A 23,475-nucleotide genomic window follows, 5' to 3' on the forward strand; every position below is an offset into this window, starting at 1 on the left:
TGTATGCTAATAAATGTCTGTTGTGTTCTTATCATAAACGGACCATATGTACGGCATGGTGGGTGGATAGGGCTCCCGTAAGCTGTGGTGAAGGCAACCTCTCTAGGAGAAGGAAAACCCTGATATAAAACCTGCGGCAACTGCTGCTTCCAATGATGTTGACTTGCTCTTCTTTTTGGTTCAATGTTGCAGTTGTTTAGAGAGTGGGATTGTCTCGGTGTAAAGTCTTTCCTCACTATAAAAAGCTTCAAGCAGAGTCATTACTTGATATGCAATGGAATACACATTTTGCAATCAGTGTGTATCTCGATAACAAAAAGGTTGGCTGTAGCCTAAAATGGCAAACGGACATTCAATAAGGACTGATGCAAATATGCTCGTCAATGGCAATAATGGCTCTGGAACTTCATGTTTGCGTCATTTGAGTCAGAGATATATTAAGTAATGGCACGAACGAGTTGCTGCCATCATCATCATGTATGTATGTTTATGTCAGGGTTACCTCCCAAACAACTCCTTTATTGCGAGCTCTCCGAGGGAAGACGTCAGGCTCAAAAGCCTAAAATGAGATTCAAAGATTGTTTGAGGTCCACCTTAAAAAGATGTGAGATAGATGAAAGAACCTGGGAGAGTCTTGCTTTGGATTGCAGAGAATGGAGAAGGACCTTGCAGGGAGATGTGGGCAAGTTTGAGGCAGATCAAACCCAGTATGAGCAGCTGAAGCGCGATATCCAGAAAGGGAGGGTGAAAGGAGCCGTGGATGAGCAGGGGTGCCAAGTTGGTCTGGAGTGTGAGGTGTGTGGAAGATTATGTCTGAGCAGAGCTGGGCTGATCAGCCACCAGACTACTCATCGGCGCAATGGGCCACAAAGCAGTCTTGTGTTGCCAGAGCTAACCTGTGTCAACTGTGGGCAGACGTACAAAACAGGAGGTGGTTTGAAGCGGCATTTGATTATACATAGAAGTGACAATCAAGAATGCGCTGCTAGTGGTGTACATGTCTGCACAATGTGTGTCAAGGAATGCCAGAGTTTGGCAGGGCTTAAAAGCCACCTTCGTGCGGCCCATCACTGATTTGTTTTCGTGTTTCTGTATATCTTTTTTTTTTGTGTGCTATATCAAGTAATGGCAATGTTCGAAAACGAATTTGCTGCCATCATGTATGTATGTTTGTATGTTGTTTGTATGCATGTATGTATGTTTGTTTGTTTGTATGTATGTTGTGTTTATTGTGTAATTGTCCTCGTCCTAAATGTCTATTTTACGGCCCGTGATTCATCTCATCTAGTGGTGTTGGTGCATGCATGTCAACATAACAAATACATGACGACATACCTTTTTCTGCTATCGTTTCTTCTTGGGGGAGCTGGAATCTGTTTAAAGGATCACTTCAAGACAGAACGCAAGACGATGTGAGATTTTATGTATTTTATTCACTCCCAGGTATTCGTCATTGCAGAAGGGAGGGATTGACGATCTTTGGCTGGGGGGGGGGGGTCTTCTGTCTCCATTCTTAGACTTCTCCTCCCTCATGGGGAGACTCATTTTTAGCCCATCTGTCTCTCTTGGTGTCCCAAATCCAACTGACAACTATGCTTATGCAAACTGGAACACATGAAATGTGACATGTCACTTCCAGTTTTCGTTTGGATCTTCTGGTGCAAACTTGACTGGTCACAGAGTTTGACATATTGTCAAAACATGACTTTAAATCTCTGTTGTCCACTCATTACTAGATAGATAATTATATAGACAAACAGATAGATAGATAGATAGATAGATAAATAGATAATCTCTTTTGCTCGACTATTCTTTAACAGGAGGAGCCTATCCATGTGTGAATTCTATTATTTTTTTTTTTTGTCTTTTTTGCAGACTTTTATCTTTAGAAGCATTAACATCCTACAGGGTGGAGGGGACAAGTACTAAATTAAAAATTTTATTTTTCTAAAAATATTTTTCCCTTTTCAGATTGATCCAACCTCTTTACACGAAAGATGGATTTGCAGTAAAAGATCCCAATTTCAAACAGGGAAAGATGAAAGTTCCCCAGCGACTCATATGGGATTTACCCGAATCCATCAACCCTCATATTGACATGGCTCTGTCTTTTGCTCTCAAGGTAAATCTGTCGTTATGGATTCTTTACCTGCCTGTTTCAACTTTTCAAACGTGACGGACGTTAACGGAATGAATTTACACAAACTGACGGCATCATATTGCTTTGATTTGATCTTCTCTAACACTGTTAATGAATAAAATATGTTCTTATTTTTAATTTCTGAAAAGGTACTTGTACAGTTTAATCAAGACATAAAAAAATGAAAATATCAGAAAAAGTTTATATCGTACGTATCCGTTATGGGCTGAAGATCTCCGGAAAAAATTTCATTTAATTTGATCAAGTAGTTTTTTTTTTACAACAGAAAAAACACGTTTTTATGCCAGCACGTTGAAGGTTATCTTGGAATTTTTTTTTACCACGCCACGGGGAGATAACTCAGTTTAAAGAACCGACACTCCCTCCCCATCTTTAATACTAGCTTTTCTTCCTAAAAATCGAATCTTTTGTTCAGTATCATAACAAATTGTTTTTTCGCTGTAAAAAAAACAAAAAACTACTTGATGAAATTAAGCGACATTTTTTTTCGGAGAACTTCATTCCATAACGGATGGTTTCTCTACCGATCCAAGTTATGACAACAGGACCATTGCCAGCACCTTCACAATGCATCGCTAGATTGCCATGAATAACAGGGACATGCCCGGGGTGATGAAAAAAGTTTCCAGCCACGGTTATAGTCTTTAGTGTCGTTTCCAGTGAGGGCCACATCATGCCACTTTATATCTTCAAAGCCGGCTTAAAAGACAACACCAAAGTGTACCTGGATGTGATGAAGCATGTGGTGATCCCCTGGTGCAATCAGGTGGCTACTAGCAAACCCTGGGTATGGCAGCAGGACTTGGCACTGGCCTACAAGTCCAAGTGGGCAGTAATGCAAAAAATAAAACGATTACGAGTGGTTTTATCAGTTTGCCAGTTGAACTTGAGGTTAGTGGTAAAAAAAATTGGTTAACTGCCCTAAAAGTTGGAATGGCCCGGAAATAGGGGATCATTTTACTCTTAAATTCTATAATAATTGTTTGTTTTCTTTTTCAGTGTGTTCACACATAATCGCCTAAAAAAAGTAGAATCTCGTTGGAGATGATTTTAAATGTAGATATGTCTTTTTTATAAATTTCTAAACGCTCATATTTTTACGTATTTTTATAAACTCATGAGATTTTTATCTGTGTGTTTCACTTGTGTCATAAAAAAAAATATGCAACAAAACAGAATTATTTAAAAGATGACAAAACGAGACCAGGTCGTGCCAGAAAATTTAAAAATAAAACTTGTCCAGAGCAGTTTAAATCTTTTAATTTAACTGTGAACTCTGAGAGGTATCATATCAACTTTTATCAACTAAGTGCTAAAATAAGTGTGAGCATTTCAAAGAGTATTTCAAAGAGTATTTCAAAAGGAATAAAAGTAAGTGAACTCTTGATCATTTACTTTGCCATATAAATAATTAAATTGAACCCAGAAATTCCTGTGTCCCTTAATTTTAATTAGTAAATAAATAAATACCTTTATTGCCAAGAAAAAAAAATAAAAGAATCTTTTTGGAATTGAAAATAAGACGGAAACTTTCCCGATTTTGATACCCTCAAAAGTTCCTATTTTTTCGATTCCAGTTTCCGATTAATTGTCCCAACACTATATATATATATAAAGAGACGAATATTGGCTGAAGAGAGCTTGATAAGGATACCTTAAACGGGCCTTATTATCGGGCTTGAAACCGACGGTACCAATGACCTGTCTCAACTAACAACTTTCTGTACACAAAATATAAGTACGCTCTTAAAATTTGGATTTTCCTTTTAATTGAGCACTCTGCTGGAATTCTTTTTCCAAAAAAAAAAAAAACTAATCATATATATATATATATATATATATATATATATATATATATAACTACTTCATTTATTCACATAAATTTAATATACGAAAGTATAGATTTATGCGTAAACTTTAAGTATTTACTTCAAAAGTGCTCAATACGTAGGTAGAGCTAGTTAGTAATTTATAAAATATATATGGCGATTAAGCTACACTGAATATTCTGCAAAAAAAAAAAAAGGAGAGCGGCCACCTAAAACCACTAACCTAGTTCTAAAACAGACCCTTTGTTTGATAAAATGCATGCCAATTGGCTGATAGGAAGGGGCGCGGTGGATACTAGAAAGCTGAGTGGCCAACTAGTAATCCTCAACATGTATAAAAACAAGAAGCAACGACAGAATTCGCGCATAAGCCTGACGAATCCTATAGTTGGATGAAACGCAGAATATTCAGTGTAGCTTAATCGCCATATATATTTTATAAATTACTATATATATATATATATATATATATATATATATATATATTGAGTAAAACGATTCATAATTGTGAATTAAAAATCAGTTTCAAAAGGAAAAACAAACAAAATCAACTCGATTGTACGATCGTTAGAACAGCGTTTTAAAGTAATATAAAATCTAAGTAATTATTTCAACCATTTGAGACAACATATAGCAGCATGCCAAAAGCTAGATTAACTGAACTTAAAACAAATTTTATAACGGAGCTAAATAAGGAATATCTGCCTTACTCACACCTAAAATGTTAGTTTTATTTTGGTGTCTTTAAACCCCTCCCCCCACACAGACTATTTTTGCTGATGAGGAGACTTTGTTTTTAAAGGACAAAACTTTTGTCAAATTTCAATAAAATGAACATCGTTTCTGAAACGATCGTACAATTGAGTTGATTTTGTTTGTATTTCCTTTTAGAAACTGATTTTTAATTCACAATTCTGAATCATTTTCCTCAATATTAAAATAGCTCTAGGATATCTATCCCTATTGAGCTTATTATATATCTACAGTACAATGGGCACTATTTTCTCTTAAAAGTATTAATACATTTATACATTTACTTTTGGTCAAGATCAAAGTGTAGCATCTGTTCTTCAGATGCTGCACTTCCATTTCTTGTTCTCTTTCGGTGGAGGAGAAATCCTTCACGACTGAGACAATTTTTATTTTTGTACCTTTTCTCCACGTTAAAAACGACCCTGGTGTCTAACTCTGTCCCGTGGGGAGGCATTGTAAATAGGTACTAATACATTAAAATAAACTCTGCTCTTTAGACTCCAGGTCTAATTCCCTCTAAAATACATCTATATATATATATATATATATATATATATATATATATATATATATATATATATATATATAGATGTTGTTTTTGTTTTGGTTTTAGCGATATGTTTTTGAATGAATTCAATTATTTACGAAAGTGCATTTTTACCTAAATGCGAGTTGGGAATAATTTTCCCTTTTAACCAATTTGGTACCCCCACATGGGGAGCAGTATATATATATAATTACATTTTTAAAATAATATATATATATATATATATATATATATATATATATATACATACATATATATATATATACATATATATATATATGTTTTTATAAATAATAATTATAATTTTTATACCTACGTACACTAGTGTCTTATGCTTTCGCAGTGATCATTGCAGAAAATGACAATTATTACTGGTTGGGAGAGCAGTGGCGTATCTAGGGTATGGCAGACATGGCCCGTGCCATGGGCGCCACTCTGACATGGGCGCAAAAATTGCTTGACAAAAATTAAAATTAGTAGTTAGGTATATCTAAGGTATAAATTATTAAGAAGGGGCGCATATTCAAACTTTGCCATGGGCGCCATTTTACATAGGTACGCCACTGCTGCAGAGTCACCTTTAACTCCATTTGCTAAGACGTTACCTCCGGGTGACAAGCAATTGCTATGAGGATTAACGGAAATTTAACACCTATAAATGCCAGGTGTGGGCATAACAGTAAATAATCGAGAGGGTTCAAACAAGCAGAAATTGGGAACGTTGTATAACCTTTAGTTGACAGCTTTTGGCTTTTATTTCCCAGAGAGTGCTCAATTTTAAGTACTCCTAAAGGTGCTAAAAATTATAAATTATAATTATTATTTTTATACCTGCAGACACAAAGACATTAGCCACTAACAATTGCCACTAGAATTAAAGGAAATTTAACACCTATAAATGCCTTGAGCATTTATTAGGTGACTCCATTGCTTGAAACCCTTTAGATTGGACCACGTGAGATGTTGTCTGTTGTTACTCACCCTGGAATCCGCGACGGTTGCATAAATTTTAAATAAAAAAAAAATTTTTTTAATCATCATTATCTTTTTTTTTTTTTTTTTAAATATTTATTTTATTTTTTCCAGAGCAAAGAAAATATTGATTTGGTTGTGAGAATGTTCGATTTTTATGGAAAAGGTTTCATCAAAACTGCTAAGGTATGAACGAATTGAACATTCATTTTTTCCTTCTTTGCCGTAACTTATTCTCTTTCTCAGTAAACCATTTGTTCCTTGTTGGCCTAAGCAGGGAGCAATGTAGCAGTCACCTATATTGATATACTTTTTCCTTTTGCTGTAAACAGACACATTTATTGCTGAGTGATTGATCCACTGGCCAATCAGAGATCTCGACATAGGAATACAGGAATTTGTTATACTACAGGGCATTCAATATTTACTGTTATAACTTTCTATTATTATCTATATTTAGTGAATGTTCATGAATTTTTATATCTTCAAGTGTATAGAGACTAGCAACATCACATCTGTGAGAAAGAGAATACAGAGAATAAAAAGGGAGGGGAGGGTGATCAAATTACAAATAACACTTCTGAGGGTTATCAAGAATGAGTTCGATATGATGTATTCAGTGATGATATGACAGTTTTTTAGTAGGATAGGAAATGTAGTATTTACGATATGCCGTTCTCCCCTAAGTTCAACAAGTTTTTACAATTTAATGACAACTATTTAATGAAACCATTTAATGGCACTTAACGCATGCGTTCACATTATTACAGTATATTACGGTTTGTGCAATGCATGCATTCACGTTATTACGGTACGTGACATAAATTATGCCTAAAAACAGTAACTGTGTCTGATTAGCAACATTTGCGTTCGTTGCATGTAATGACTGACGACACTACCATCTATGGTAGCACATCTAAGACCGTAAACGACCAAGTTCTCTCCAATTCTCTCTCCTCTGATCTTGAGCACATGGTACAATGGGGAAAGGAGTGGCTGGTTACTTTTAATGCATCTAAAACCAAGCTTCTCTCTTTACATCATCAACGTTTTGATCCCCATCTGGCATCCATTGAAATGAATGGCTCTCGTCTTGTGGAGGCCTCATGTTTTGACAAGCTTCTGGGCTTGACCTTTACTCCTGATCTTGAATGGAACACGTACATCAAATCTGTTGCCAAGGCCGCTGGAAAAATGGTGGGATCCTTCTATCGATCCAGTAGATATCTCACTACTGATGCAATTCTCTATCTATATAAGAGCCAAGTATGTCAAAGGATGGAGTACTGTTGGCACATTTGGGCAGGAGCTGCCAGAAAGGACTGGTCCTGCTTTAATAGAGTTCAAAATAGACTTCGTAGCCTCGTAGGAGATGTCCTTTTCTCTTCCTTGCAACCTCTATCTCACAGAAGAGATGTTGCGAGTTTGTCTCTGATGTATCGTTATTTTCATGGAAAGTGTTCGACTGAGCTTCAATCTATGGTCCCCCCTCGCCAAACTTTCACAAGAAACACTCGTCTAGCTGTAAACACTATCAAAAATTCCCCCCACTCTTTATCTGTGCCTAAACCTAAACGTAGATTCCATGAACAGAGCTTCTTTCTTAGAACTGCACGCCTGTGGAATTGTCTTCCGTTTTCCTGCTTTCTGGCTGACTACAATATGGTTGTCTTTAAGTCTAACGTAAATAAGTTCTTGATGAGCCGTTCCATATAAGTTATCAAATTTACCAAATTTTCATTACTAATGATTACTATATTGTCCAATTTCTAATGTACACTCTTTAACCCTTATCCTTGAGTGGCCTCTGGGCCTTGATAATGTGGTGATGCCTATGTAAAAAAAAAAATAAATAAATAAAAATAATGACTTCACTTATCCTTTTTAAAACTTTAATAAATGTGTGTGTGCGAGTTTGTCTTTGCTTTATCATTATTTTCATGGCAAGTGCTCGACTGAGCTTCAATCTATGGTCCCTCCTCGCCAAACTTTCACTAGAAACACTCAATAATTCCCCCCCCCCCACTCTTTATCTGTGCCTAAACTTAAACGTAGATTCCATGAACAAAGCTTCTTTCTTAGAACTGCATGCCTGTGAAATTTTCTTCCATTTTCCAGCTGACTACACTTGGTTGTCTTCAAGTCCAATGTAAACAAGTTCTTGATGAGCCGTTCGACTTAAGTTAACAAATTTACCGAATTTCCAGCGATCACTATATTGACTACTGTACACTCTTTAACCCTTATCCTCGAGTAGTCTCTGGCCTTGACTTCATGGCTTAGTGGGGGATGCCCTTTTCTCTACCCTGCAACCTCTCTCCCACAGAAGAGACGTTGCGAGCCTGTCCTTGTTTTATCGTTATTTCCATGGCAGATGCTCGTCTGAACTCCAATCTCTGGTCCCCCCTCGCCAATCTTTCACGAAAAACACCCGTCTAGCTGAATCCACTGTGAAAAATTTCCCCCACGCCTTATCTGTGCCTAAATCAAAACGTGGATTCCATGAACAAAGCTTCTTTCTTAGAACTGCACGCCTGTGGAACTCTGTTCCGTCTGCCTGCTTCCCACCTGATTACAACTTGGATGTCTTCAAGTCCAACGTTAACAAATTCCTAATGAACCGCCCCCTTAAGTAAACACTTCATCAAATCTCCACACTAACGTACTGTACTTGCAATAACTTATCCCTGAGTGGCTTCCAGGCCTTAATAAGTGGTGACCACCGTGTAAAAAAAAATATACACAGGTAATACCTAAAATGACACAATTTTTGGTTTTAAAATCCACATTGACTTAAACACAAGTATATATGGTATCTAGATAAAATTTAAGAATATGCCCTATGATTTAGCGAAAAGAATTGCCATTTTAGAGCTATTCAAACCGGGAAAGTCTGCCGGAGACATTGCGAAAACTTTAACTGTGAATCGAACGTTTGTGTGGAGAGCACTAAAACATTTCAAATCAATTGGTGAGATCAAGATATTTGGTCTATCTTGGAGAGTAAAGTTTCAGCTTCCCACCGTATCAAGTTGGAGGATCTGAAGAAGAAACAAAAAACATCATTCATGGCTCGTGTAAAGCATTCACTAAGCGTTTGCAGAAGGTTTTTGATGCACAGGGTGGTTACAATCTATAAATATAAAAGCGAAAATGTATGTATGTGTGTTCGCTTTTTCTGTATGTCTACAAAAGGCTTCTTTCAGAGAAGCGGTCGCTCGGTTCACAACATTTTAAAACTTTTTATATCACATATAAATCGTAATATCTCACAGTTAACAATGAAGCTCACCTATCTATTTAATTTGCTCGATTTCAGGAAGATAAATATTCAACATTTGTCGCTCGCCGCATGTGGGTTAGTCTTTTTCCTATAACATCTTGGGAAAATAAAAAAAAAAAAAAAGCGTTCCGCAGTAAATGAATACTATCCCGCAGTCAAACTTGACCTCATTAACTCATTAAAACGGGCACCTGCCAAATCCAAGTAATTAAATAAATTCAAACGTGTTTCCGTAAGCATCTTGTGGTGGGGCAATGGTTAATGTCGCCCGTTTTTTTTTTTTTCACACTTTAATTTACAACTTTGCCTCAACGGTTCGGGTTCGATCCTCATACTGACTTTTTTTATTTTTACCCCCCCCCCGAGTTTCCACATACACCTCCAAACACCCGGGCAACGCCGGGTACCCTTCAATAGTATATGTATAAAAGGCAAAAGCGGTGCACGCGTTTCTGTATGTCCAGCAAAGGTTTTTTTCGCAGGGGTTCTCGGTGGGGGGTTACTATGTTTTAAAACTTTTTATATACTCCTTAGATTATAATATCTACGATTTGCGAAGGGACGTCATCTCTAGATTTATTTTGATCGACTTTTATAAAATTCACGCTATTCCATCCTCTCGCATGTTTGTTCGTGTTTTTCGTATAAAAGCGAAACTAATACAAAGCGAAGGCAGCTTCCCAGCCTTTCATGCTGGGACATCCAGAAAGCAATTAGCTTTGATCAATGTAGGGGAAACCCCTCATATCAGATGATTGCTATTCATTTGGACACTCCCTTTTTTGTGGGGAGCTGGTTTTCTCCAACATCATAGGGAAACAAATAAATGAAACGGCGGAAAGCTGAACTGGCCTTCAGTCAACATTCATTTTTGCACCTGCGTGAACTTCTTCACTTAGCAAGTCAACTTTTTGATTGACATCGCTAAATTTGAACGCTTTTTATTTCTTATGGCTTCGTAGCGTAGGGGTAAGATGTCACATTTTCTTTCACTTTCTTTTCTGCCTTCACGTCACAGCGTCACAGGTTCGAGCCTGCCTGATTGCTAATACTTTTTTTTTTTCTTTTACACCTCCAAACACTCGGGCAACGCCGGGTACCCCCACTAGTTTGATTAAGAACCATGTAAAATCTTTTTCACTGAAAATATTTATCTGAAACCGGCTTATCCAAAAAATACAAACCACTAAATATTTTAACACTTATTTTGTGTTATTAAAAAATAAATATCGGTTTTGGGGAAACAAACGTTGATTAACTCAACTGTAAAATAAATAATTTAGGTTTATTATAACGATTCTAATCGTTCTAATTTTCAGATCACATATATTTATTAATTTTTTTAAGGAGTTATTTCCCTTGAGAAAGAGTTATTTCCCTTGAAAAAGAGTTACTTACCTTGAATTGAATTACTTCCCCTCGGTTATTTTCAGGTGAGTCCCGATGCCTACGTTCAGAGCGCTCTCCAACTGACCTATTATACGTATTATAAAAAACTGGCCTTGACCTACGAATCTTCTATGACCCGCCTTTACCTCCTGGGAAGAACCGAAACAGTTCGTTCTCTCACATCAAACCTTGCAGAATTTGTCAGGTAATTTATCGGTTTTTGGAATTTCTTTTAGCTTTCATTTTAAAAACTTACAAAAGAATACAAAAATAGAAATAGAGTTTAGATTTACCTTTAAACACTCGTTCGTTCTTTATGTCGGATGTCTGTAATGAGAGATAAGAATTTATGCAGATATGTGATGGATAACTCCTGGCCAGAAGAATAGCATCTCGCTGTTGTGTGGAAACAATTGTGAGGTCACAACGGAACGGATGAAATACATTTGTACTGCTGTGTATGGGGTGGGAAGACATTATCTGGAAGTGACAAATAAACAAAAAACAAACAAACAAACAAACAAAAACGAAACAACAAACAAACGAAAATAAGCAAACAAACAAACAAAAGCAAACAAACACAAACAAACAAAAAAAGAACAACAAACAAACAAAAAATAAGCAAACAAACAAAAAAAACAAATAAACAAAAAACAAACAACGAATAAAAACAAACAAACAAACAAGCAAACAAACAAAAAACAACAAATAAAGTTCCGGGTCGACATTTTTTCGTTTTTAACAAAAAGTTTTTATTGCCGTTATTTTCCCATCCAAAAGTCTCTCATCATCGTCTCATCATCATCTCATCATCATCTCATCATCATCTCATCATCGCCCATCTCGCTTGGTGTACACTTTTCTTCTCCAACCTCACGCCGACTGTAGCCAGCCATTTCTCACCTTCGACTTTACATGTCTTTGATATCGATTTTGTTTTCTCCCATCGTGCATTTTTTCTCCTTTCTATTTTTTCTTTTTACTTCTTGCGCACACTTTTCAATTTGCATATGCGCATTTTTGACTGCTGCTGCTTCTAATCTCTTCTTAAGCCAGCTATCCTTTGCTGCTGCTGCTGATATTTTTCCATGCACTCATATGCACTATGTTACAAGTGTAGATTTGAGGAACAGAGAAAATCTTAAAGGTTTGAGAAAAATAGTTGCTGGTTCATCATTGGTGGCCCAACGGTCATCATCCTGATCTTCTACCTGGAATTAGATACGGGTAGAGTCTGCTTGATGCTTCGATTGCTTAGAGACTTAGAAAGTACCAGTCAAGAATCCGTTCCAGTCAAGAATCCGTTCTTGACAATCAGCCCGACAGATATAGAATGAAACTTCATTTCGTTGTCCCCTCATTTTCTATAATCTACTGGCATTTGATGAAATATGTCTTTCTTTTCTTTTTTCAAATGATTTAAATATCTTTTTCTCACCCACAAACATTACAACTCTGCAACTAAACATGCAACTCGCACATGTTTACAATGTTACAATCGTATCTTAGTTTTATTCAATCATCCCTAACACTAAAAAAGACTATCCATAACTCTAACTCCAAAAGAGCCTGTCCATAACCCGAACTCTATAAGAACCTGTCCGTAACTCTAACCCTACAAGAGCCCGTCTGTAGCTCTAACCCTATAAAGACCTGTCTATAACTAACCCTATAAGAGCCTGTCTGTAACTCTTACCCTATAAAGGCCGTCTGTAACTTTCGCCCTATAAGAGCCCATCTATAACTCTACCCCTATAAGAGCCTGTCTGTAACTCTAACCCTCTAAGAGCACATCTGTAACCCTCACCCTATAAGAGCCCGTCCATAACTCTCGCCCTATAAGAGCCCGTCCATAACTCTCGCCCTATAAGAGCCCGTCTGTAACTCTCACCCTATAAGAGCCTGTCTATAACTCTCACCCTATAAGAGCCTGTCTATAACTCTCACCCTATAAGAGCCTGTTTGTAATTCTCACCCTATAAGAGCCTGTTTGTAATTCTCACCCTATCAGAGCCCGTCCGTAACTCTAACCCTATAAGAGCACATCTGTAACCCTCACCCTATAAGAGCCCGTCCATAACTCTCGCCCTATAAGAGCCCGTCCATAACTCTCGCCCTATAAGAGCCCGTCTGTAACTCTCACCCTATAAGAGCCTGTCTATAACTCTCACCCTATAAGAGCCTGTCTATAACTCTCACCCTATAAGAGCCTGTCTATAACTCTCACCCTATAAGAGCCTGTCTATAACTCTCACCCTATAAGAGCCTGTTTGTAATTCTCACCCTATCAGAGCCCGTCCGTAACTCTAACCCTATCAGAGCCCGTCCGTAACTCTAACCCTATAAGAGCCCGTCCATAACTCTAACCCTATAAGAGCCCGTTTGTAACTCTATCAGAGCCCATTTGTAACTCTAACTCTATCAGAGCCCATCTGTAACTCTCACCCTATAAGAGCCTGTCCATAACTTTCACCCTATAAGAGCCTGTCTGTAGCACTAACCCTATAAGAACCTGTCTATAACTCTCACCCTATAAGAGCCTGTCTATAACTCTCACCCTATAAGAGCCTGTTTGTAATTCTCACCCTATCAGAGCCCGTCCGTAACTCTAACCCTATAAGAGCCCATCCGTAACTCTAACCCTATAAGAGCCCGTCCGTAACTCTAACCCTATAAGAGCCCGTCCATAACTCTAACCCTATAAGAGCCCGTTTGTAACTCTATCAGAGCCCATTTGTAACTCTAACTCTATCAGAGCCCATCTGTAACTCTCACCCTATAAGAGCCTGTCCATAACTTTCACCCTATAAGAGCCTGTCTGTAGCACTAACCCTATAAGAACCTGTCTATAACTCTCACCCTATAAGAGCCTGTCTATAACTCTCACCCTATAAGAGCCTGTTTGTAATTCTCACCCTATCAGAGCCCGTCCGTAACTCTAACCCTATAAGAGCCCATCCGTAACTCTAACCCTATAAGAGCCCGTCCGTAACTCTAACCCTATAAGAGCCCGTCCATAACTCTAACCCTATAAGAGCCTGTTTGTAACTCTATCAGAGCCCATTTGTAACTCTAACTCTATCAGAGCCCATCTGTAACTCTCACCCTATAAGAGCCTGTCCATAACTTTCACCCTATAAGAGCCTGTCTGTAGCACTAACCCTATAAGAGCCTGTCTGTAACTTTAATCCCATAACAAAATGTCCATAACCCTATAAAGAACTCTCTATAATGGTCTGTCATGTTTATTTATTGATCATCGGATGATTCTCTCATAGATCCATGCATGATGAGACCGTTTCCAAAGAGAAGAAAGTGAGTTTACTACGGAAGGCTTGCAACAAACATCAGGGTTTATATCGAGACGCAATGAACGGTAAAGGAATTGATCGACATCTTTTTGGTCTTTATGTTCTAAGTGAAGCACTCGGTTATGTAAGTATTAACGCTTCTTTTTCTGAGATTTTTTACATATTTTTTTTTAGAACAAAATTTTTAATTGAACAATAGGTAGTTACGCTGAAGCTGATCCCCTCCTCCTTTCTCCAACTAATATATATATATATATATATTATAATATAAAACTGAATGTCTTTGTGTGTATGTGTGTGTCTGGTCACGAATAGGCTCCTATATGGTTGACTATTATAGAAAACTGATCACATATAATGATAGAAGATGTATTGAGACACAGGAATGGGTATGTTTGATCTGGTAGAACAGTGGCTCATTAAAATTGTGGGGTCTGCGTTCGCGCCTGGTCCACAAAGTATGGAAATAAAAAATTAAAAAAAACGTTTACAAGTGTTTTTGATATAGATGTACATAAGAATGCTTTGCCTGCCTCCATAGAATGGAAATAGGCACAAACTTTAATAAAGACTTTTCATATCTATCTGCATAAGTATACTTTGATAATTGTTTCAGTTTGAAGAAATATGGCATAATAAAATTATGCGGTGTTCATTCGTGCCTGACCTCCATAGAATGGAAATATGTCACAAAGTTCAACAAGGTTTTTTAATATAGATCCACAGAATATTGTGATAAGTGTTTCAGTGTGAACAGGTATGGTATAATAAATTATGGGGTTTGTCTATTTTATTTTTACTTTCATCATATTTTGATTTGGTTTTGATACCCCCAAATTCGAAGCTATCTCTTTACAACCCTTCCTTTTCATAACCTATCATACTTTCATAAATCAGTGTCCATTTTTTGTAGGCTGCTTTTGAACTCAGTCAACGACGGGTACATTTGCTAGTATATATATATATATATATATATATATATATATATATATATATATATATATAAAGCAACATATATGCAACAATGTTAAAAAAAAAATTCACATGAATTATTTTAGCCGTTTCTTGCAAGGAATGAAGTCTGTCCATACTACAAATTTCCAGTTTTTTTTCAATGTCTTTCATTTTCATACTTTTTTGTGACCAAGAGCGGAGGACCACTTGAAATATAAAAAATAACATAGTTAAATGAAATTTGTAGGAGGCGGTACAATGCAGAGGTAACGGAAAGACACAAGTTGAAGCAGGTGAAAAAGTTTTATTAATACAACTTATAAATATATTTGTAAGTTGTATTAATAAAACTTTCTCACCCGCTTCAACTTGTGTCTTTCTGTTACCTCTGCATTGTACCGCTTCCTACACATTTCATTAACAATGCTTCAAGCAAACTACATCCACCTCTGAAAAAATAAAATATTAATTACAAAAAGTAACATTGTTTTCATGCTTCAAAAAACCCTCATAACCTCTAAATAATTATCCTAGAAGCATACATGGACTTTTAACATATATAACTGAACAGATAAAATGGTAATAAAAAATAAAACGCATATTTGCTCTGCATTAGTATTGAGCACTCTATTCAGGTTTTACTAATTACCATTTTTACCATATATATATATATATATATATATATATATATGCATGTTTGAAATACGGAATCAGCAAAATCAGAATTTCTTTGAGTATCAGAATCAGAAAAATACAGAATAATCTTTATGATGTACGTACTCGTCATGGAACGAAGATGGCATATTCCAAAAATCACGTAACTTGATTAAATATATATATATATATATATATTTTTTTTTTTAACTAACTAGTGATTAAAACGTTTTTATTATTTCGAATAAAACAAAATCTCTGTAGTTTAATTGAATTATCGCCCTTGAATTTTGAAACGAAATGGCAGCTTCCGGATCCCAGCTTGCTTCTTCATAAAGTTTGATTTTTTTAGATAAAAAAAAAAAAACTAATTGATCAATTTATGTGATTTTTTGGAATATGTCATATTCATTCCACGACGAGTATGTAGAACATAAAGATTTTCTGTAATTTTGTGTTTTAATAAGTGTAATTATAAAAAATACAAAATTTCTGGTTCCAAAAATGATATCTTTCCTTTTTTTTTTTTTAAACTTAATTTTCTACTGCTATTCCTTTTTTTTTTTTTTTTTTTTTACAAAGAAATCACTACTTATCAAGGCCCAGAGGCCACTCGAGGATAAGTTAAAGAGTGTACAGTGGTAAAAAGGACAATATTATAGTAATCATTAGAAGTGTAAATTTGATAAATTGGATTAATTAAGGAGAACGGTTCATCAAGTACTTGTTTATATTGGACTTGAAGACGGCCATATTGAAGTCAGCTGGAAAGCAGGTAAATGGATGAGAGTTCCACAGGTGTGCAGTTCTTAGAAAGAAGCTTTGTTCACTGAATCTACGTTAACGTTTAGGCACAGATAAATAGTGGGGGAAATTATTGATAGTGTTTACAGCCAAACGAGTGTTTCTCGTGAAAGTTTGGCAAGAGGGGGGGGGACCATAGATTGGAGCTCAGACGAGCACTTGGCATGAAAATAACGATAAAACAGGGAAGAGAAAAGGGCATCCCCGCTAGGCTACAATGTCTATTCTGAACTCTGTCAAGGCAGGATAAGATCTGCCTAGCAGCTCCTGCCCAGATGTGACAGCAATACTCCATCCTTGGATGTACCTGGCTTTTATATAGGTAGAGAATTGCATCAGCAGGTAAATATCTACTGGATCGATAGAAGGATCCCATCATTTTTTCAGACACCTTGGCAACGGATTTGATGCGCTACTGATAAAATTATAAATATTTTTTTGATTTTAAATTACCGTAGATCATGAGAATGAATTTATGTGCTTATGGCAGCATACTCCCAGAGATTACCAAAATCTTCAGGCAGCCTAGAATTTGTTGTCACAAGAAACTTCTCCCAGGAATTATCGCCTCCTTTTTTTTGTGTCTATTAATAGTTTTAATGTAGTATCCGTACGGTATTTATGATAGCATACCTTTAGAGATTTTCAAAATCTTTTTTGGGGAAGAGGAGGGCAGAAGTAGTGTACGATTTCTTATCATGAAAAACTTCTCCCAGGCATTATCTTCTGTTTTGTTCGTTAATAGTTTTAATGTAGACAAACTAGACTCTAGCACTTTTGGTCTCCGGCTGTCATAGTTGTGTCTAATTGCAGAAATATAAAGACAAAAGAATCTAAGAGCCAGAGGAAGCAAATCAGTGAGGAAATAAAGTGGAGTATGCTGATTATGTGATTAATACGGGGAGGGGGAAAATAGCTATATAGTGGCAGATGTGTGTGTGTGAGTGAAATTGTATTTATGATTTCAACAAATATTTGATTAATGGTGAATTAAATGTTATTATTTCAATAAATATTTGATTGATGGTGAATTAAATGTTATTATTTCAACAAATATTTGATTAATGGTGAATTAAATGTTATTATTTCAACAAATATTTGATTAATGGTGAATTAAATGTTATTATTTCAATAAATATTTGATTGATGGTGAATTAAATGTTATTATTTCAATAAATATTTGATTGATGGTGAATTAGATTTTATTTATGATTTCAATAAAAATTGGATTCATGGTAAATTAAAACGAATCATCGATGTAACATTGATATGAAAGACACACGTGAAGTTGTCTCACAATCTCGTCTGGGTTTATTTTGTTTTCTTTTGCAGGATTGTCAGTTTTTAAAACAAACTTTGACATTGCCCTGGACTCTTTCAACCAGTCAACAACCTCAGCAGCAAATAGCGACATCACCCGATTGTAACTTGCCAGAATATGATGCAAAGGTGATTAGATGTTTTTCGATTTCTGTTTTTGTTTTTGTTTTTGTCTTATGTTTTTTTTTATTGTTTCTGTTTTTGTTTGTTTTTTGGATCAATTTAATCAAGACATTTAAAAAATTAAAATATCGAAAAAAAAAAGGTTATATTGTACGTATGGAACGAAGTCCTCTGAAAAAAAAATTCACTTAATTTCATCAAGTAGTTTCTTTTTTACAGCGAAAAAACTATTTGTTATGATACTGAGCAAAAGGTTCGATTTTTAGGAAGAAAAGCTAGTATTAAAGATAGGGAGGGAGTGTCGGCGCTTTAAACTGAGTTATCTCCCCGTGGCGCGTTCAAAAGATTCCAAGATGGCTGACTTCGACGTGCTCTCATAAAAACGTGTTTTTTTTGCTGTAAAAAAAAACTACTCGATCAAATTAAATTAAAATTTTTTCCGGAGATCTTCAGTCCATAACGGATATGTACAATATAACCTTTTTTCGATATTTTCATTTTTAATGTCTTGATTAAACTGTACAAGTACCATTTTATTTTTTTTTATTGTTTCTGTTTTTTGTTTGTTTTTTGTTTTTTTATTTCTGTTTTTTTGTTTGTTTTTTATTGTTTCTGTTTTTTTTTGTTTTGTTTTTTATTGTTTCTCGTTTTGAATTTCTTTCTTCTTGATTTTTAAGTCTTTCTATATTTTTAGTTTATTTTGAAATTTATTTTTATATCAATTAAAAAATGTTTACTTTAAATTTTAAAAAGAAAATTTGGCGCTTCTACACTATTGGGACGAAATTTTGGAAATCGTAAAACTGAATTTCACATGAAAACAATGGTATCTACATATTCCTTGTATTTTTTTAACTGCTTATATCCAAAACTTACAAAAATCGATAAGGTACAAAATTAATTATAAAAATTATAATATAAAAATAAAAGATAGAATTTGATAAAAACGATCGTAAGACGCAGCAGAGTTCAAAAGGGATGTAATTTTCCGTTTTGATTTAAACAAGATGGCGGCAATTTTTCACCTACTAACACAATTAAAGTTGTCTTTTTTTCAGTAATATTCAGATAATTTCAACTACATAATTTGGAAGCTACCATTGTAACTTATTTGGAATTGACAACAAAAAAAATCAGTTGAAACCATTGTTTTTTTATCTGAAAACTCCATTTATCGACTACAAAAACTCGTCCCAATTCTGTAGAAGCGGCAAAAAAATTTTTTATTTTTTAATTAAAAATTTATTTCTTTTTAAAATTTTTTGTGATATAGAATTTTCTTGCCATTTTTGGGTTAGCAAATGCAAATAGCAAACGACTTGTTGACATCACATTTGACAGCCATTTTAACTAAGATAATTAAATATGGACTTTTTCTTTTTTTTTTTAATTTTTCTTTTTCCAATTTTTTTCTTCAAATTTTTTTTTTTCAAATTATTTTTTTAATTTTTTTTTTCAAATTTTTCTTTTTAACATTTTTTTTTCAAATTTTTCTTTCATAATTGTTTTTTCAAATTCTTTTTCAAACATTTCTTTTTCAAATTTTTTTAAATTAAATTTTTCTTTTTCAAATTTTTTTGCAAATTTTTCTTTTTAACACTTTTTTTTCAAATTTTTTTTTTTCAAATTTTTTTAATTAAATTTTTCTTTTTCAAATTTTTTTTATTAAATCTTTTTTTCAGACATTTTTTCTTTTTAAAATTGAAAAGGAGAAATAAATCTCCTTTTCAATTAAAGAAATAACAAATTTAATTGTTTTTACTCGTTTGCTTATCGAAGGATCGCTGTACATGATTCGTATCTTTGAAAAACGTTTTTCTGAGAATGTTCGTGCAAATCTGTTTCTTCAATATCGTCTTTCCTTAACCTTCGCAAATGATAATTTATTCACTTTGTTTTGCAGTTGGGTCCTGGTGGTGGATTTGGTCCAGTTTCCGATACAGGTTACGGTATCTCGTACATGATTGCTGGCAACAAAAAAATCTTTTTCCATGTCTCTTCCAAGAGGTCCGCTCAGATCACAGATTCCACTCGATTCATGGATATTTTGTTTCAAACACTTTGTGACATGAGGAATCTCTTTGAATAGATGAAAAAAAAAAGAAACAATGGTCATGCTTTGTAATTATCCCGTTGTGAAAAACAAAAAAAAGCACCTTATTTTTTTATTGATGCTTTTTTATTTTTTATTTTTTTTTTAACCAAAATGTTTTTGTTTTAAATTAAAACCTTTCTTTAATTACAATATATATATATATATATATATATATATATATATATATATATATATATATATATATATAGAGAGAGAGAGAGAGAGAAACAAACCAAATTATATGCTCATCAACGTTTCGTCTTTATTTCAATTTTTCTTTTTTTAAATGCAGTTTTCACCCCAAACAAGGCACAGTGCCACTTTGAAGTAGGGAGTTACTATCGGGGACATAAGTTGCAGGGATATTATGCAGGGAGTCGAGCAGCAAGATGCCTGTTCACAACTAACCCAACAGAGGCAAAATCCCACCCCTTCACTGTAGAGGTCCCTCCCTCTGACTATTAGACAATTCCTTCCCTGTTTCCTGCTTTCCTAATTGTACTAACATGTAGATTCTTCATATTAGTACGGTCTGGAAAGTTTAAATATAATGTAAACAAAGATCTTGCTACTCCAAGTGGCCCCAAATCTATATGTTATTTGATGTGCCAAATATTTAGTAAAATTTAAATTGTGCATATAAGACACTATTCCAAAGACTTTTCCAATATTTCTACTTCTTCTGACTATATTGGAGAGGGGGAGGGAAGAAACAGGAGGAGGGGCCAGTAAAACCAAAGAAATTAATACAGTGATATGAGAATACTGAACAAGTACGCAGTAGTGATTCTCATTTAATCCCGAGCAACGCCGGGTTTTTCAGCTAATATCATATATATATATATATATATATATATATATATATATAAAATAAAATAAGTTTCGGCCTTTTGGATTATTTTGGACCATCTTCACTGATTTTTCTTAATTACACTTTGTCTCGGCAGCCATGTTAAACGCATATCTTATTTTTCTTTTATTAATATTATTGGAATTTTTTCCCCTTTTCCTTGTACATATTTGTGAATTATCCCACGGATTTTGGCCTTTTGGATTTTTTGAACCATCTTCCAATTACGTGATTCCCTTAGATTTTTCTTGTGCAAATGGAAATTTAACTAACTTTCTTAGATTTGCATTTTACTGTCATGGGATACTTTACCTTTCACCAGACTATCCATTCACGTGAAATCACCTTTTTCTTCACCATATTCCCTCTGCTTTGCTTTTTGTTATCAAGTAAGATCTTTGACTATCCCGCATTTTGCTAAATCCTACCCTCTGATGAGAAGGAAAGTATTTTTTCAAAACTCCACGAATTAAGGACTATCCAATTATTTAGTGTTTCCTTTTCAAATTAAATATGTTTTTAACTCTTTTTCAAAGTGTTTTTTAACATGTTTTATTAACTATTTGCTCTTATATATATATATATATATATATATATATATATATATATATATTTAAAGTGATGGTTGTGTAGTTCCAACGAGAGAAAAAATGTATATTTAAAAGAGTGTAGCCATCAACAATTGTGGGTTGTTTTTTTTAAGTTTTTCATCATATTTTTATTTTAAAATATTTTTATAACGCGTTTCGAGCTTAGGGTGTGCTCTCTTCAGATGTTTTCGTAAAAAGTTTTTCTTTAAAATGGGAGTTTGTAGAAATTCTACAAACTCCCATTTTAAAGAAAAACTTTTTACGAAAATATCTGAAGAGAGCACACCCTAAGCTCGAAACGCGTTATAAAAATATTTTAAAATAAAAATATGATGAAAAACTTTAAAAAAAACCCACAATTGTTGAAGGCTTACACTCTTTTAAATATATATATATATACTAGCAGGCTGCCCGGCATTTCCTGGTCATAAAATACGCTTAAATATGATATTAATTTTGATTAATGCAGAAATTTATTGTTTGGACAAAGAATACAATATTTATATTAATTCCCTTGATTCATAGATTTTCGATGTAGACTCATTTCCTCAGAAGAAAAGACATTATTGATCGTTAGTTTCGCGAGGTCTAACTACACAACTAAGTCACATGCAACGGAACATGATTAATTTTTATAAATATATACTCCCATGTGTGGGCATCACATTTGTGTAAGGAAAAAAAAAATGACTCCCAACAAGCATTAAGGTAAATGCTTTTCTGTATAAAATTATCCCCTTTTCTTCGTAGGGATACAAACAAAAATAAAGAAACTAACAGCCAATAATGCCTTTTCTTCTGAGGAGATGAGCCTACATCGAAAATCCATGAATTAAGGAAATTAATATAAATATTGTATTATTTTGTCCAAACAATAAATTTTTGGATGTGAGTTTTTGAATTTGTAGATGTAGAACAGTTAAGGTGGCAGGGTCAGTTAACCGGGGGGGGGAAGAAGTGATATGGATGAACTTGAGAGAAGGAGGGATAAATAAAGACCTGGGCAGAGATAAGTTAGTTTGGAAATCAATTTCTAAAAGCCGCCCACCACATGCCGGTATGTAAAATGGATGTGGTGGTGGTGGTGGTGGTGGTGGTGAAAAAGATGAGATTGTTTAGGTTAGTATATATAAAACATTCGAAGCAGCAGAGTCAATTAACAGGGGATGTCTAAAAAGTGATTGGAATGGATTTGAAAGAAAGAGGGATAAATAAAGACCTGGGCGGAGATAGGTTTGGAAGTCAATTTCTAAAAACCGTTCATCACATGCCAGTGCGTGAAATGGGCATTAAACAGAATATGATAACGATGATGATGAAAGAATAGATGACTGGTTAGCGTTATTAGAAGTAGAACAGTTGAGGCAGCAAGGTCAGTTGAGAGGGGAAGGACAAGGAATACATGTGAGGAAGTGATAGAGATGGATTTCAGAGAAAGAGGGATGAATAAAGACCCTGCCAGAGATTAATTTGAAAGTTAATTTCTTAAAGCCATCCAACACACTCCGGCATGTAAAATGGATGTGATGATGATGATGGTGGTGGTGGTGGTGGTGAGGAGGAGGATGGTGATGATGAGGAAGAGGAGGATAGTGGTGGTGATGATGATGATGGTGGTGGTGGTGAGGAGGAGGATGGTGATGATGAGGAAGAGGAGGATAGTGGTGGTGGTGGTGGTGATGATGATGATGATGATGATGATGATGAGGAGGATGGTGATGAGGAGGAGGATGGTGATGATGATGATGATGATGGTGGTGGTGGTGGTGAGGAGGAGGATGGTGATGATGAGGAAGAGGAGGATAGTGGTGGTGATGATGATGATGGTGGTGGTGGTGAG

At 35.0% G+C, this 23,475-nt stretch overlaps 1 protein-coding gene across 3 annotated transcripts in view; it reads left to right on the top strand.

Annotated features, from left to right (window-relative positions):
• LOC145261046 (carnitine O-palmitoyltransferase 1, liver isoform-like) overlaps window positions 1–23,475 on the top strand; it is a 200,153-nt gene that overhangs the window by 146,998 nt on the left and 29,680 nt on the right. Inside the window, exons 12-17 of one of the 3 annotated variants that reach the window (XM_080119203.1) lie at window positions 1,972–2,122; window positions 6,377–6,448; window positions 10,979–11,139; window positions 14,213–14,369; window positions 17,990–18,106; window positions 20,004–20,268. In XM_080119203.1, coding sequence (XP_079975329.1) covers window positions 1,972–2,122; window positions 6,377–6,448; window positions 10,979–11,139; window positions 14,213–14,369; window positions 17,990–18,106; window positions 20,004–20,189 — 844 coding nt within the window. In that variant the 3' untranslated portion in view covers window positions 20,190–20,268. Of the gene's footprint in view, window positions 1–1,971; window positions 2,123–6,376; window positions 6,449–10,978; window positions 11,140–14,212; window positions 14,370–17,989; window positions 18,107–20,003; window positions 20,269–23,475 lie in introns of those variants that run through there. The other 2 variants (XM_080119205.1, XM_080119204.1) reach the window with 2 other exon arrangements.

The sequence above is a fragment of the Euprymna scolopes genome, chromosome 37 (genome assembly GCF_053919585.1).
Source record: "Euprymna scolopes isolate OS-2025 chromosome 37, ASM5391958v1, whole genome shotgun sequence".
Taxonomy (NCBI): Eukaryota; Metazoa; Mollusca; class Cephalopoda; order Sepiida; family Sepiolidae; genus Euprymna; species Euprymna scolopes.